Below are 14,403 nucleotides of genomic sequence, written 5' to 3' on the forward strand. Positions count from 1 at the left end.
TACAGTGTTGTGTTGATTCCTGTGTATGTTAGTCGCTCAGTGGTGTCTGACTCTTTACGACCCCATGGAGCCCACCAGGCTCCTCTGTCCATGGGATTCTCCAGGCAAGAATACTGGAGTGGATTGCCATTTCCTTCTGACCCAGGGATCGAACCCGGGTCGCCTGCATTTCAGACAGATGCTTTACCATCTGAGCTACTAGGGAAGCCCAGTGTTAGCTCCACTGTACAGCAAAATGAATCAGCTCTACATATACATATATCCCGTCCCTTTTGAACTCCTTTCCCTTCCAGTTTCAAGTTGTAAAATAATTGATTTACCTGTTCTGGGAAACTGATGCTGCACTTCTATGACAGAAGGAGCAAATTGGCAGGTCCCCTTTCCTGCAAATAGGAAAACAGGCTCTGGGATGGAGAGTGACTTTCCTATGTTGGTCACTGTTGAGTGTGGAGGCGTGAAATCCGATCGGTTCCTGGTCCTGCACCCCTGATTATTCAACTTCTGGATCCCTAGCTCTAAGCCGGGGACCTGGGGTCGGGGAGAAGGACCAGATTTTTATTCCTGCCGCCTCAGTTCCCATCTTCTGTTCCCCCTCCACTCCTCTCGTCTTCTCAGAGGACGAGGACAGTGAAGGCCCACGGAGTGGGGAGAGTCGTCTCCCGCCGTCACCCAACCAGTCCTACCTCTGTATCCCGTTCCCTCGCGGGGAAGATGGGGATGGCCCCCTCAGCGACGGCGGTCACGAGGAGCCCACCCCGGTCAACTCGGCCACCAGTACCCCTCAGCTGACGCCAACCAACAGCCTCAAGCGGGGCGGCCCCCAGCACCGCCGCTGCGAGGTGGCTCTGCTCGGCTGCGGGGCCGTCCTCGCGGCCACTGGCCTCGGGTTTGACCTGCTGGAAGCTGGCAAGTGCCAGCTGCTGCCCCCGGAGGAGCCCGAGCCACCAGCCCGAGAGGAGAAGAAGAGGCGCGAGGGGCTCTTCCTGAGAGCCAGCCGGCCCCGCCGGAGCACCAGCCCCCCATCCCGGAAGCTCTTCAAGAAGGAGGAGCCCGTGCTGTTGCTAGGAGACCCCTCCGCCTCGCTGACGCTACTGTCTCTCTCCTCCATCTCGGAGTGCAACTCCACCCGCTCCCTGCTGAGATCCGACAGCGATGAGATCGTGGTGTACGAGATGCCCGTCAGCCCTGTGGAGGCCCCAGCCCTGAGCCCCTGCACCCGCAATCCCCTGGTCAACGTCCGAGTGGAGCGCTTCAAACGAGACCCGAAGCAGTCCCTGACCCCCACCCACGTCACCCTCACGGCCCCGGTGCAGCCCAGCGCCCACCGGCGGACTCCTTCCGACGGGGCCCTCAAGCCGGCTGCCCCTCCAGCCAGCAGGAGCCCCTCCTCCAGCAATGGGCTGAGTCCCAGCCCTGGAGCAGGTGAGGCCTGCCCTCCTCCTCCTCCTCCTCCTCCTTCCTCCTTTCCACCTTGGGGCCTCTCTCCCAGGAGTGAAGATATCAGGCCGACCTCCAGTTCCTCCTCTGACTCAACCAGTTGAGACAGGCTGCTCTGGGCCACAGGAGGGGACTAATATCTGTCCTTCCTGTGCCTCAGGGGGGCCTTCCCTGAAGAGGGGAAGCAGACAGACAGGATCTAGAGAGAATCCGACCGGGACTCCTGTGAGATGCTGGGGCCCTGGGTCTGGGAGTATGGGACAGTGCTTGCAGGTCGCAACAAGGGTAGGAGCCAGCTCTGTTTGTTCCCTGAAGAGAAGATTGCAAGTACAGGGAGGAATCCTGCCATGCACAGGAGGGTATTTTCTGCCTCCTAGCTAGGCTCTTGCCTCTCATTACAGTGTGAGTACAGAGGATGAGTGCAGACACACTCATAAGGCAGGCTTCCAGCCGGGCATCACACCCTGCATCGCTCACCCCTTACTCACACCTGACTCCCAGACGTGGACATGCATTCAGGTGATCTGCTGTGCCGCTGCACATCCTGTCCTCCTCTGGCTGACATCTGAGTCACCTGAGCATACACTCTCACTCCCGCCCCATCCCTTGCTCCCTGGAAGACCTCCATCTGACATAAAAACCACCTGAAATCCCATAGGAGGAGAGGGTGTGGCCATACCCTTTCGTGAGACTCGAATATGAGTGATAGCTGTACTTTCCTACTCAGCTTGCCCTTCTGCTCAGATGTTTTTGTTCAAATCAGACATGTGGCCTCTTTGGAGAAAGAGACCCCCAGATGACTAGTCTTTAGGTTTCTGATACCTGCTTTGTCCTTGTCGTGCATGCTAAGTCACTTCAGTCATGTCCGACTCTGCAACCCTATGGACCATAGCTCACCAGGCTCCTCTGTCCACGGGATTCTCCAGGCAAGAATACTAGAGTGGGTTGCCATGCCCTCCTCCAGGGGATCTTCCTGACCCAGGAATTGAACCTGCATCTCTTATGTCTCCTGTATCGGCAGGCGGGTTCTTTACCACGAGCACCACCGGGAAAGCCCTTGTTCTTGTCACATGTTTATTAAATGGATGAACTGAGAATGAAAGACATTTCCTTAAGTTGTTTCATTACAGATATGACCTCATGTGTCCCATTATTATAAGATACAGGGACCACAGTCTGTGCCCTGGATATGGTCTGTAGTTCAGTTACACCCCCAGTGCCTGCCAACACACTGCGTGACACATAGTAGGTGCTCACTTCTCAAGTTATCCCAGGTGGTCAGGGCCATGGTGGGGGGGTGGGGGCGGGGAGTAAGTGGGGTGCGTGGCCCATGAGTGTGGTCCGTCACTTGATACCTCTCCCTTTGTCTCTTGGACCAGGAATGTTGAAAACACCCAGCCCCAGCCGAGACCCCGGTGAATTCCCCCGTCTCCCTGACCCCAATGTGGTCTTTCCCCCGACCCCAAGGCGTTGGAACACCCAGCAGGACTCTACCTTGGAGAGACCCAAGACTCTGGAGTTTCTGCCTCGGCCTCGTCCTTCGGCCAACCGGCAACGGCTGGATCCTTGGTGGTTTGTGTCCCCCAGCCACGCCCGTAGCGCCTCCCCGGCCAACAGCTCCAGCACAGAGACGCCCAGCAACCTGGACTCCTGCTTGGCCAGCAGCAGCAGCACCGTGGAGGAGCGGCCGGGCCTGCCAGCCCTGCTCCCGTTCCAGGCGGGGCCGCTGCCGCCCGCCGAGCGGACGCTTCTGGACCTGGATGCGGAGGGCCAGAGTCAGGACAGCACTGTGCCGCTGTGCAGAGCCGAACTGAACACACACAGGCCTGCCCCTTATGAGATCCAGCAAGAGTTCTGGTCTTAGCACGTGAAGGATTGAGGGCGGGCAAGGGGGGACGCGGGAGGAGAGGGGGAGGGGAGCTGGCTGGCACAGCCCTTTCTCAGAATTGGACCTCCCTGAGCCTCCCGCCCTACTTCTTGCACTGATAATGCACTTTGAAGATGGAAGGGATGGAAGCAGGGCCCCTTCAGAGGGCTTCTCACCCTGCAGGGCCCTTCTGCCCAGGTCTGCTGGAGGGGCTGTGGCCGTCAGCTCTGGCTGTGTAGGGGAGGGAGGGGTGCGTGCATGTCCCCCACCCTCCACAGTCTTCCTCGCCTTCAGGGTGACTCTGCAGAGTCACTCAGCCGAATCTGTCTGCTGCTCCCTCTCTTCAGCCCCCCAGAGGGTGCCCTCCTGGGGTCCCTCTGTTAGCCCTGAGTTCAGCCTTCCCAAACGCCCAGTATTGGATGGTCTCTGGTTGATTTTGCTCCTCTTCCACATGCTTGCCCGAAACTCACGAATGAGAATCTCATTTGGTGTGAGCTGTGAGCTTCTCTGTGTCCTAAGCCCTGTGGTGCCAGCTGGAGGATGGAAGGCAGAGTGCCCCCACGTTGGGCACAGGAATTGAGGGAGCTGGGACCACCTTCTGCACTTCCGTGCACCCCCACTTCTTTATTTGAGCCTCCCAGTGGTATAGGACCTGCCTCCATGAGAAGTGGGAAGAGGGGGGAGTTAAGAAATACAGTGGAGTTGCAGTAAAGAGGGTAACAGAGTCTGTCTGTCCTCGTTCCTTTTATAAACACTCAAAGAAGGGCAAAAACCAGCATGTGTTGACAGCACCCGTCTCCTACCTGGGGGTCCAGACGTGGTCAGACCCGATTCTGATAAAAACATGCGCTCATCCCGGGAATCGCCCGGGGAGGCTCAATCTCTGGTGTCAGTTCTGAAACCAGAGACAAAGTTCCTGTGTTTGCCCCTTTTGTCATCTGATCTGTGTGTGTCTTCCTTTGCCTTGATCTGCCCTCCAGTCCCTGGCATTAGTGGATTTGGGGTTACATATTTGGTGGGGAGGTATCTCTACCATGCACCAGAATAGCATATAGAAGCAGGTCCTAAACACTGGGAGTTGGAGCTGTGGGGCTTCCCGCTCACCCATCATCATTCTGCAATGCCCTTAAGTAAAACAGAGCCCTTAGTAGTTCCTTGCGTGAATGGATGTGGTGAGTGACGATACCGGTAAGGTGCTCTGTGAGCCCCTCATGTACCCTCAGCTTCAAGTCCCGAGTGTTGGAGACTGACTAGGACCTCTTGGCTCCATGCAGGGGTCGCCCCTGCTGCTGGGCTCCAGACCATGAGTTGGATAGGAAGGAGCAGAAGCCAATCCTGACTTTTCTGGAATTCATTTCCTGGACTTGAATGTTGAGCTTCTAGAGCTTTCTCACACAGGTCTCTACTCTTCCTCTTACCCTGAGGCTCCTGAGGCAAGTGTGAACGGTTGTCTTTGAGTGGGGACAACGACTTAACAGGAGTAGAGTCCTTAGTTCACACTCGTCCCGGCCCCAGACTCTCTGCGTCACTCCCCCGTCGTTTATCCTGGACTGTTTCTCTGCAGACTTTGGCAGCCCACCTGCTGGTTCCTTGCGTTTGCTGCCCGGGTACAGGACAGGAGACCAGCGATGTTGGCACAAGTGATGGATTTGGTCACTGCTCTCTCTGTGACTATGCTAGAAGTCCTGCCCTGAGGATGACAAAATGAATGACCTTGGTTTTCAAGTTATTCCTTGTTTTACGAGCCCACTGGCAGGCACTTAGGTTCAAGGGCCCCACCTACTTTTGGGTGGGGAGGCACTGTTGGTTTTGTTGCCCAGGGTTCTACTGTCGCGTCTCATTTCTTTGTTCAGCGAAGACAGTCCGAAAGAGATGATTTTTGCCCCTGACCCCACTCCTTGGCTAGAGGGGGTGGGGTTGGGGGGATGGTGCTTGAATCCCATCAGCTCAGCCAACCAAGTGGCTGCTCTTCATTCTCAGATGGCCTGTGTCCTTTCCCAGGACTCTCCATGGCCCCAGGCCCTAAGCCGCCTTCACATATCTAAACCCTGGTCCTCTGGTGGGTGCAGCCTACAGTGTAGTCCAGACCACCCTGGCTCTGGCCAGCGCTCTGGAATGAGGCAAGGAGTCTTTGCTCATTTTCTGCTTTTTGTCATTTTGTCTAGATTAAACCCTTGCCACTGGGTGACAGCTTGAACCCGTTGCTTCCTCATCCACCAAGGGGATGACAAGGGAAGGCAGGGGCTCTACTGTGGGAGGAGCTCTGCCTACAAGAGGCAGAAGCAGGGTTATTCTGAAGATGCATCTGTGGGCTTCCATGACGATGGAGGACTTTCCATCTCTCAGCTCCTTCAAACTGGGTCTCTGAGGGGCCCCCATCTGCCACTCTGTCTGTCTCTCTGGGGCAAGGCTTGGGTGGGATAGGATCCTATAGAATAAGGTTTGGGTTGCCCCCCTTTCCCCTTTCTTTGGACACTTTCCACTGCTTTTGGCCGGTGCGCCTTCATGGAAGATGGTGATAGAAAGCAGATACTGCTCTTTGCCCCTCTGGCTTCTTCAGTTCATTCCAATGATTCTACATAGGATTGTCTTCTGTCTTTGGGGATCCAGGTCACTGCCAGGGTCTGAATAGGTGTCCCAGTTATTTTCATATGTTATGTCTAAGAGGCTTTGAAGGATGCTCTTAGCTTCACATCCTTTAGTATCGGGGGAGTCTATAGTGATGATGATGGTGATGGTAACTGACATTTGGATGACTCAGAATAGTGCTAACCCTTCCTCCTAACCTTTACAAAAGTACATTATTTGCTTCTACCTTTGATATACTTGATGGTAGAGAAGGGAAAATGCTTAAAGGTGAAGATCGAAGTGAAGAGAAGTCAATAAGCTGCTTGGACCGATTGCTGAGTTGGACACCTGGCTCTGAGACTGAATGCATTGGCTGTGTTCTCTGTTCTGCTTTTGCTGTCTGACCTCGGACTTGTCTCTTAGTCCCTCTCAGATTTCCTTCCTGTAAGAGCAGCCGTCACCTGCTTCCCTTACAAGGGCAAAAGAGCGTGTATCAGAGCAGGTCCGAGAAGCCCGTGGCTCCCAGCCAGCGAACAGGACAAACTGCTGAAGTTGACGGTGTAGTCCCCAGCACCTCTGCCTCTAGGGGACTTGCCTTCTTCCTCTGGCTTCTGGAAGAGGCAAGATTTGGAGTTGGCCTAATGACTAATGGGGACAGTGGTCAGGCACATGCTTTTCTCCTGGACTTATGTGGCACCTGGTGTTTACAAGCATCGCTCCTAATTCCCCCACTTAAGTTGTTAGGCTAATCATCCCTACCATGAGTGTCTTATGGAGCAGGAAGTGGGAGACAGGGAGCTGGAGTCAGCACCAAAATGATGATTTAGGGCCTCTCGTTTCTTTGAGTCATTTCCCAGAGTCTGATGTGTTTTGAGGCAGGAATCAGGCTAGTTCCTGAAACAATCTTTGGGAAAGGCTCTGCTGGCCCATGGGACACATGTCGTGGTGGGGGCTTCATCACAAGACTGCTTTTCCCGTAGACCACAGTTGCTCAGGACACAAGTCACCCCAAGAGCATCTAGGCCTGATACCGTGTCAGCATTCTTGCTCACAGGCCCCTGTGAGAGACTCCTTCCCGCCCCCCTCCCCTAGAAGGAAGGAACCCCCTCTTGAGCATTCTTAACTCTTCAAAGTGCAGAGCCGCGGGTATTAAAGGATGGCTGTGAGTGGTACACTGTGGGATTGGTACGTCCGTGCGATGTGGCAGACCCCTCTGTGAATGCAGAACCTTGACCATTTCCACACATGTCTCATTTAGTCCACCTCTTTGACTCAAGCTTGTGAGAGCAGGTCAGAAACACTGCTGTCTCTTAAAGAATTTCGGGGAGGGGGCAGGTGCTCCCGCTTCTGTAGTGCCAGGCTTTTGCGAGGTCTCTGCCGGAGACTGTGGACTGGGGTCAGGGGAGAGCCGCCCATGGTGCCTTGTAAGGGGAAGGGGCGGCAGGAAACTGGTGATCACAGCTACCCACCCACTAGTGTGATGTCACACACGTCTCTCCCTCTCTCTGGATGTCTGAGCCCAGCTGTGAGCCTGGGGTGATGCTGCCTTCCCCACCTGTAGCAAGAGACCTTTCTAGCTTAAAAGTCTGTAGTCCCAGGGCCCCTGTTCCAGCACTGATAAGCCTCCCTTGGCTGGGTTGCTTCCCTTTGTAGAGGACTCTGTGTGTGTGTGTGTGTATGTGTGTGTGTGTGTGTGTGTATGTGTTTGAAAGTCAAATATTGGCAGTCTCGTGTGGTTTGACTGACTAGACCACCTGCTTCTCTCCTTGGCTTCAGGCCTGAGATGCCTTCTTGTCAAGTCACAGCTATTATGAGGAACAGATTCCCAAATGTCTCTCTTTGGTCAGACGTATCATTGTTTTCTTAGATCAGGAATTCAAATGAGTAAAACTCCACATCAGAAGGGGAAACCCTCCACTGCTTCCAGGGAGGCCTCATTCTTGGCTGTGCCCTGGCCTTGCTGCCTGGCACCCACCACCACAGTCACTGGCTTTGGAAGGGCAGGAGGCAGAAACTGGAATCCTAGCTGATTAAGGCTAATTAACAGGGGTTAGGTGTCTAATTAGCCTGACCTGGCCCTGTGTTTCTGGTTGGCCCTATGGCCCGGGTAAGCCTCACATTCACTTAGATTATTTTCCATTTGTCCTGATGCACTATTGACAGGCTTCACTCCCTCCTTTGTCCATTTCAGATCTTGGGCCCTAGGGGAGCACCCTGGCCTCCCAAGGCTGCTCAGGGAGCCATGATTTGTTCTGAAGGTTGGGCTGCTCCGTGATCTGGAGCCAGTAGGACTGGTCCTTCCTGATTGTTCTTGGCTGTGGTTCTCTGCATCTCCTGCCCATGGCCTGGCGTTGGGTCTTTCACTCATGACCACAGCTGGAAATAGAGAAGCGTCTCAGGGCCCAGCTGTTGGCAGAGCCAGGAGCTTGTCTACTCCTGTCTTTGTTTCTTTTGGAAACAGACTTGCCTTTCCCCTGACCCAGTCTCCCTCTTGACTAGTCTGATCCACCCTCCCCGCAAACACCCACAATCTAGTTTTACCTGCCTGATGGGCAGGCATGAACCTGGCAACTAGGTAGGAATCTCAGGACGGACACCAGAGTACAGTGCCAGAGGTTCAGAGACAGACCTTTCCTGTTGGATTGCGTTGGGTGGACGTCCAGGAAACCCAACGTCAGAACCCAGAGGTCAGATTGGTTTATCTAGAGGGGTCCTGGTGGATGATGGCCCCACAGATATAGTGGTCTTTCTCTACACTTCCTGAAGTCTAAAACCAAGTTTCATAAGTATTGGGTTGGCCAAAAAGTTAGGGTTTTTCTGTAAAATACGGAAAATGCGAACGAACTTTCTGGCCAGTCCAATAACCTGTTGCCCGTGTTCCTGAAACCTTTCACATCTAACTACTTGCTTTGAGAGATTCTGACATTTAAAAAAATTTTGAATTTGTGTTCATCATGAATTTTTCATTAATTTCAATTTTTAAAAGTACTGCTTTGAAATATGATTCATCTGGATAGCAGAGGGGTTTTTTGTGACCCCTTAAATTTTACATCCAAGGCGAGTTGCCTCACCTTATCCTGGTCTCAGCTCTGCCTGCCCCTCACCTGAACATGCTGAGGGCAGAACTGTGAGGTAGGCTTAGGTCTTTTCTGGTCTTCTTTCCTTTCAGGTTCTGAGTTGGGTGGTGACCCTGGAAGTGTTTGCATAGGAATGTGTTGACTTAACAGCAGTGAAACACCAGAGGGCAGTTTTCAGCCTTGGGGGTGACTTTTCCGGGATGTCCCCTAGCTGCCTGTCAGCCTCTCTGAAACCCTGAGGCCGCTTAGAGAAGTGCCTGTGTAAAGGGAAGGGATTATAGTGGGAAGGATGCTTCAGAGTCTCCATCTGAAAACTCTTGGGATATCTTTGAACCTTCAGAGAAGTGAATAAACCATTTTCCCAGTTCCAGAAAGGACAGAAATGAACAGAGGCATTTTTTACTCCCTTCCACAGGCTCTCTATTGCCTGGCCCTCAGTGACCTTCATAATGTCAGCCATCACGTCACCTCCATCGGTATCCTTTTCACTACTGTTATTATTCTCTGTCATCTTTATTTTACTTATCTTTCCCTCCAGTTCCAGAGGCCATGCTGGCTATGGCTCTTTGCTTCATCACTGTCAGAATGAGGCATGGGTTCATCCTGGTCTGGGTATGAGGACTAACAATAAATTATTTGAAACCATTATATTTCTGGTTAGTAGTGCTGTCCTGAAAGTGTATATTCTTTTCTTTTCTTTCTTTTTGACTCAGTTACCCTGGGGGTGGGGTGGGAGTATATTACCTCCAACTAAGAATGTGGAAACCGAGGCTCAGATGGTTATAGGCCCAAGGTCACTCAGCTAGGAAGGAGTGTTGCTGATCTGTTGGCTCCAAAGTCTTCTCTTGTTTTCTCTTGAGCGCATTTTAGACCACTGTTTAGACAATCTGGAGGTAAAGTCAGCCTAGCTTAGGTCCAGCGAGGCTCTGAGATGGTTCTCTATCCAAGGAGGAGTTGTCCTGTGCCTAATCTACCACCAGCCTCTGAGACTGGAGACACCCGACAGGGCTTGCCATCTCCCTGGAGCTCAGCCGACCTCCTCTCTGCACCTGCTACTTCCTTCTCCTTCGTTTCCTCTTCATGATTGTTCAGGGGGTGTTGAATGTGTCAGTCGCGTAGCTCTTCTCCCAGGATCACTGAAGGCCTATGGGCTGTCACTTCTCTTTCCAGCCCACAGTTGCCCCATGACTGACCACTCTTTACTGCAGCTTCAACCCACATCCCTCTGGGCCTCTCGAGTTGGGAAGCCTTATTGTAGCTCCTCTTGGGAACTTGAAATCAGGCTTTTGCCTTTTTATTGTATCAAATCACATGCCCTTGTTACCCAGTTGTGGCAAAGAAGGAAGGTGATGAACTTGTCCACTTCTTCCTCTAATCCTCCTCACTCCCCCCGGTAAACACACACACTCCTGCTCACATAGTCACACTCACACTCACACATGCTCACACGCACATACCTGCAGATTTAGTCTGAGACTGTATCAGTATTTTCTAGGGAGGTTAAGGAAAGGAGCTGGAGATGGGTTTTATTTAACTCACAGAAAACCTTTCTTTGGGATTTTCCTCCCCGTTAGAGCCTTTGAGTCTAGGTAAAGTGGAAGTTCACATACCCCGCTGGTTTTGTTCCTTTGTGTGTAGCTCCTAATTTTCATTCCCCAGCCTTCCCTGCTCCAGTGTTCTGTCCATGCGTGCTGACCTTGTGTCCTTGAATTCCCATTTTGCTTTGGGATTTAAGTTATTATAATTTGTCAACAATATTTAAAAATAGAAAAGTCCTGAAGGAAACTTATCAGGTTCTTTTCTTTGGCTTTTTTTTTTTTTTTTTCAAGGTACTGTAAATTGTTAACTAGGGATGCCAAGCAGGCTTGGTTCAATGGCTAAACCTCTTATCGTATTACAGCGTAAGGCTGATCTCAGCCTGGTCTCACCACCAGAGCACACACAGACTTGAATAAAACTGTTACAATCATGACTTTTGGTTTGCTGTGGTGCTTTGTAAACTTGTCCTTTTCCCTCTTTTCTTCGTAAGTACACTAGATGTCCAAGTAACTGACTGTTTCTTGAGGACTGCCATATGTAGGGATAAAATAATTGGAGAGAGGGGTAGATATGGTGCAGGAAAGAGGAGGTAGGTGAGGAACCTCCTTGAAGATTCTAGAGACCCCCCCAACTGGACCATGGAGGCCCACCAACAGGTGCCTACCCACACAGTTCAGTCTCTTTGCACACTGACTTTGCCCAGGCAGTGAATTTTGGCTTTCAGAACTCCTAGCAAGTATGTGCTGTCTCGCCCACTATCAGTGTCCACCCTGACGTTCCCGGCGAAGCTGGGAATGTGACTGAGAGGACAAACGCCAGTGGAGCCGTGCACTTGTGGACAAGGTTTGCCAGCTGTGAGTCGTGGGTTCCTTGTGGCCTTGATACTCTGGATGGCCCTTGCCAGCTGTGTGACCTTGGACAAGCCACTTAATCTCTGGGTCTCTTCTGGAGCAAGCTCACCACAAAGCAGCCTTTGTGCTCACTTTCCGTGACTGTGCATTGGGTGAGGCTGAGGGTGAAAACAGACGGAAGAATTTTGTTTGGGGCCATTCTTTAGTCCATACTGTTTCTCATCACTCAGCTGCATGTGGAAAAGCGGCTTCTGAACTTCCATGTTGACCCGCTCATGCTTTAACACCTCGACCTTCACTCACTTCATACCTCTTAGCCCCTTTCTCTGCTACCTGGGGAGGGTGTCTGGGGTGGATGCTAGATTCTTAGACTGAGGAGAAAGATGACCTGGTGCTGAACTTCAAAGTTGGTTTGACCAGAGCCATATGACTTTTGTCAGGCTGACTGGGCAAAGATGAAAAATGGACTCAACTCCTTGTTCAAAAAAAATGCTATGAGAGACATATGTATATAAATTGCTCCATGTTTCTGCAGAGCAGTTTGATCTTGTGGCATTAATTCTATAACATGGACTCAGAAATTTCATTTAGTAACAACAACTAGCTACAGTGTACCAAGCCTTGTACTGTCTTGACCTGCATTATCTCATTTACAACATCTCAGCATCCTAAGAGTAGATCCCATTATTCTCTCCATTTTATACTGAGAAAAATGAAGACTGAAGTCAAGGAACAGGCCCAAGGCCACAGAACTATCAAACAGTGCAGCTGGGCTTTGTCTGGTTCTAGCTTCTGCTTTCATATCATAAGAATGAGTCAGATGCAGGCAAAGACTTGTTTACAGGTCATCTCAGTGTTATTTACAGGAGGTTTCTAGTGACTACAAATGACCCAAACAAGATTTTGGGGGTCTACTTCTACCCTCTTCCTCGGTCAACATGGAATCTAAGAATATGAGAGCATGTTTCTAATTACAAATTAAAAACAGTTTAGGCTGATTCATGTCAATGTATGACAAAACCCACTGCAATGTTGCGAAGTAATTAGCCTCCAACTAATAAAAATAATTGAAAAAAAAAAAACAAAAAAAAATAAAAATAAAAACAGTTTAAATGTCTGGCAACAGGGGGTTGCTTAAACTTTCCATCTCTGCAAGGCATTTATTGAATATCTTTGTGCCAGGTGCCAGCTGGACACTGGAGATTTACAGCTTGTTCAGATACAGGCCAGTTCTGCAAGACTTTGTGGTCTGCTAGAAGAGACTGAAATATACAGACACCTGTTTAAGGTGGTCAGTGTTATGATGGTCCTATAGGAACACCATGGATTGGCATTAGCCTGAGCTGGGGCTTCACAGACCTCACCGAGGTGGTGACATCTGAGTTGAGTCTTAAGGGATGGTGGAGCACAAAGGCATGAGATGGCTTTGTCTCACAGCAAGCAGTACACACCTGTCTCTTTCTTGTGGGAAAGTGACCCCAGGTGATACCTCACACTAAGTTCTGATTTTATGATTCAACCATATGTGAGGTATTGTAGCCATTAAAATCAGATTGTTCAAGAATAATTAAGAAAATAGGGAAGCATTCAAAAGTTAAAAGGCAGGATACCAAAAACTTCAAAAATAACTTGATCCCAATACAGAAAATATACTTCCTTTCCCTTTCCATCTTTTAAAAAAATTCCCTTTGATAAGCATAAGTAAAAGATGGAAAGATAGTCATTATTTATGTCTCTATGGAGAGGTATTATGGATAACCTAAAAATGTTCTTTACTTTCAAAACTTTTAAGGCCTTTTTCAAAGAATATATGTTCACTTTACAGTCAGCAAAACAAGGATGACTGTAGTAGTTTGGGGGTACTTCCTCATGATCCCAGGGGTCTCTGCAGATGTTCCACAGGTCCCTTGCTTTGAGGCTGACCCCCCTGTGCCTAGTAACACAGCAAGGTAACTGCACAAGCCCTGCTCTTGGAAGATGAAATTGGTGCTGGGGCCAGGGGCAGCTTCCCGGTCCAAATGGAATCTCTTCCTCTTCCTTACCCCTTTCCTCATCATTTCCTCCCAATGGAGAGATGGTGCTGGACTGGTGAGCCACCTGAAAAATGCAAGGAAAACCTGGTGAGGAGACGTGAAGAAAGTCCTAAAAGAGAAGGTACATGGAGGTCATTGTCTGGTTGTGGATGGGCCTGTCATGCACTCTTCAGCTTGCAACATGTAGACACACCCCTCCATGAAAGGAGCTGGGCTGGGCCAAGGTACACCACACCCTGTTTAGCTGATGATGGAATGTGCTTCATTCAAGGCTGGGATGTGCTAATCCTCTGAGCCCTCCAGTCCCCACCCAATCTAGTCTGACCAGCTCAAGTTGGAGAACATGTTCTGGGATAGGGGCAAGGGGTAGTGGTGGTGAAGAGTGGGCTTCTGCACTCTGCCCTGCCCCTCCTCTCAGAAACGGGTCACACTGCAGCTACCCAGCTGGGAGGGCCTCTTGTACAGTCTCAGTGGTGGGCACTGGGGACTTCTCTGTGAAACGGGTAAGGGGGAGGGTTAGGACAACAGATCATCCCTAGCAAATATGCTCACGAAATACAGGTCTGATCATGTTACACCCTAAGGTCTGTAGGAGAAGATTCACATTCTTTAGCATGGCCTTGAGGGCCCTTCCCATGGAAGTGATGGGACCAGATGCCATGATCTTAGTGTTCTGAATGTTGAGCTTTAAGCCAACTTTTTCACTCTCCTCTTTCCCTTTCATCAAGAGGCTCTTTAGTTCGTCTTCACTTTCTGCCATAAGGGTGGTGTCATCTGCATATCTGAGGTTATTGATATTTCTCCCCGCAATCTTGATTCCTGCTTGTGCTTCATCCAGCCCAGCGTTTCTCATGATGTACTCTGCATATAAGTTAAATAAGCAGGGTGGCAACATACAGCCTTGACATACTCCTTTTCCTATTTGGAACCAGTCTGTTGTTCCATGTCCATTCTAACTGTTGCTTCCTGACCTGCATATAGGTTTCTCAAGAGGCAGGTCAGGTGGTCTGGTATTCCCATCTCTTTCAGAA

At 50.7% G+C, this 14,403-nt stretch overlaps 1 protein-coding gene across 2 annotated transcripts in view; it reads left to right on the forward strand.

Annotated features, from left to right (window-relative positions):
- MAP3K9 (mitogen-activated protein kinase kinase kinase 9) overlaps positions 1-10,921 on the forward strand; it is an 83,215-nt gene extending 72,294 nt beyond the window's left edge. For both annotated transcript variants that reach the window (XM_043920769.1, XM_043920770.1), the window contains 2 exons: positions 616-1,422; positions 2,817-10,921. In XM_043920769.1, coding sequence (XP_043776704.1) covers positions 616-1,422; positions 2,817-3,301 — 1,292 coding nt within the window. In that variant the 3' untranslated portion in view covers positions 3,302-10,921. The remainder of the gene's footprint in view (positions 1-615; positions 1,423-2,816) is intronic.
- Positions 10,922-14,403: the final 3,482 nt, after the last annotated feature.

The sequence above is a fragment of the Cervus elaphus genome, chromosome 12, assembly GCF_910594005.1.
Source record: "Cervus elaphus chromosome 12, mCerEla1.1, whole genome shotgun sequence".
In the NCBI taxonomy this organism is placed as follows: domain Eukaryota; kingdom Metazoa; phylum Chordata; class Mammalia; order Artiodactyla; family Cervidae; genus Cervus; species Cervus elaphus.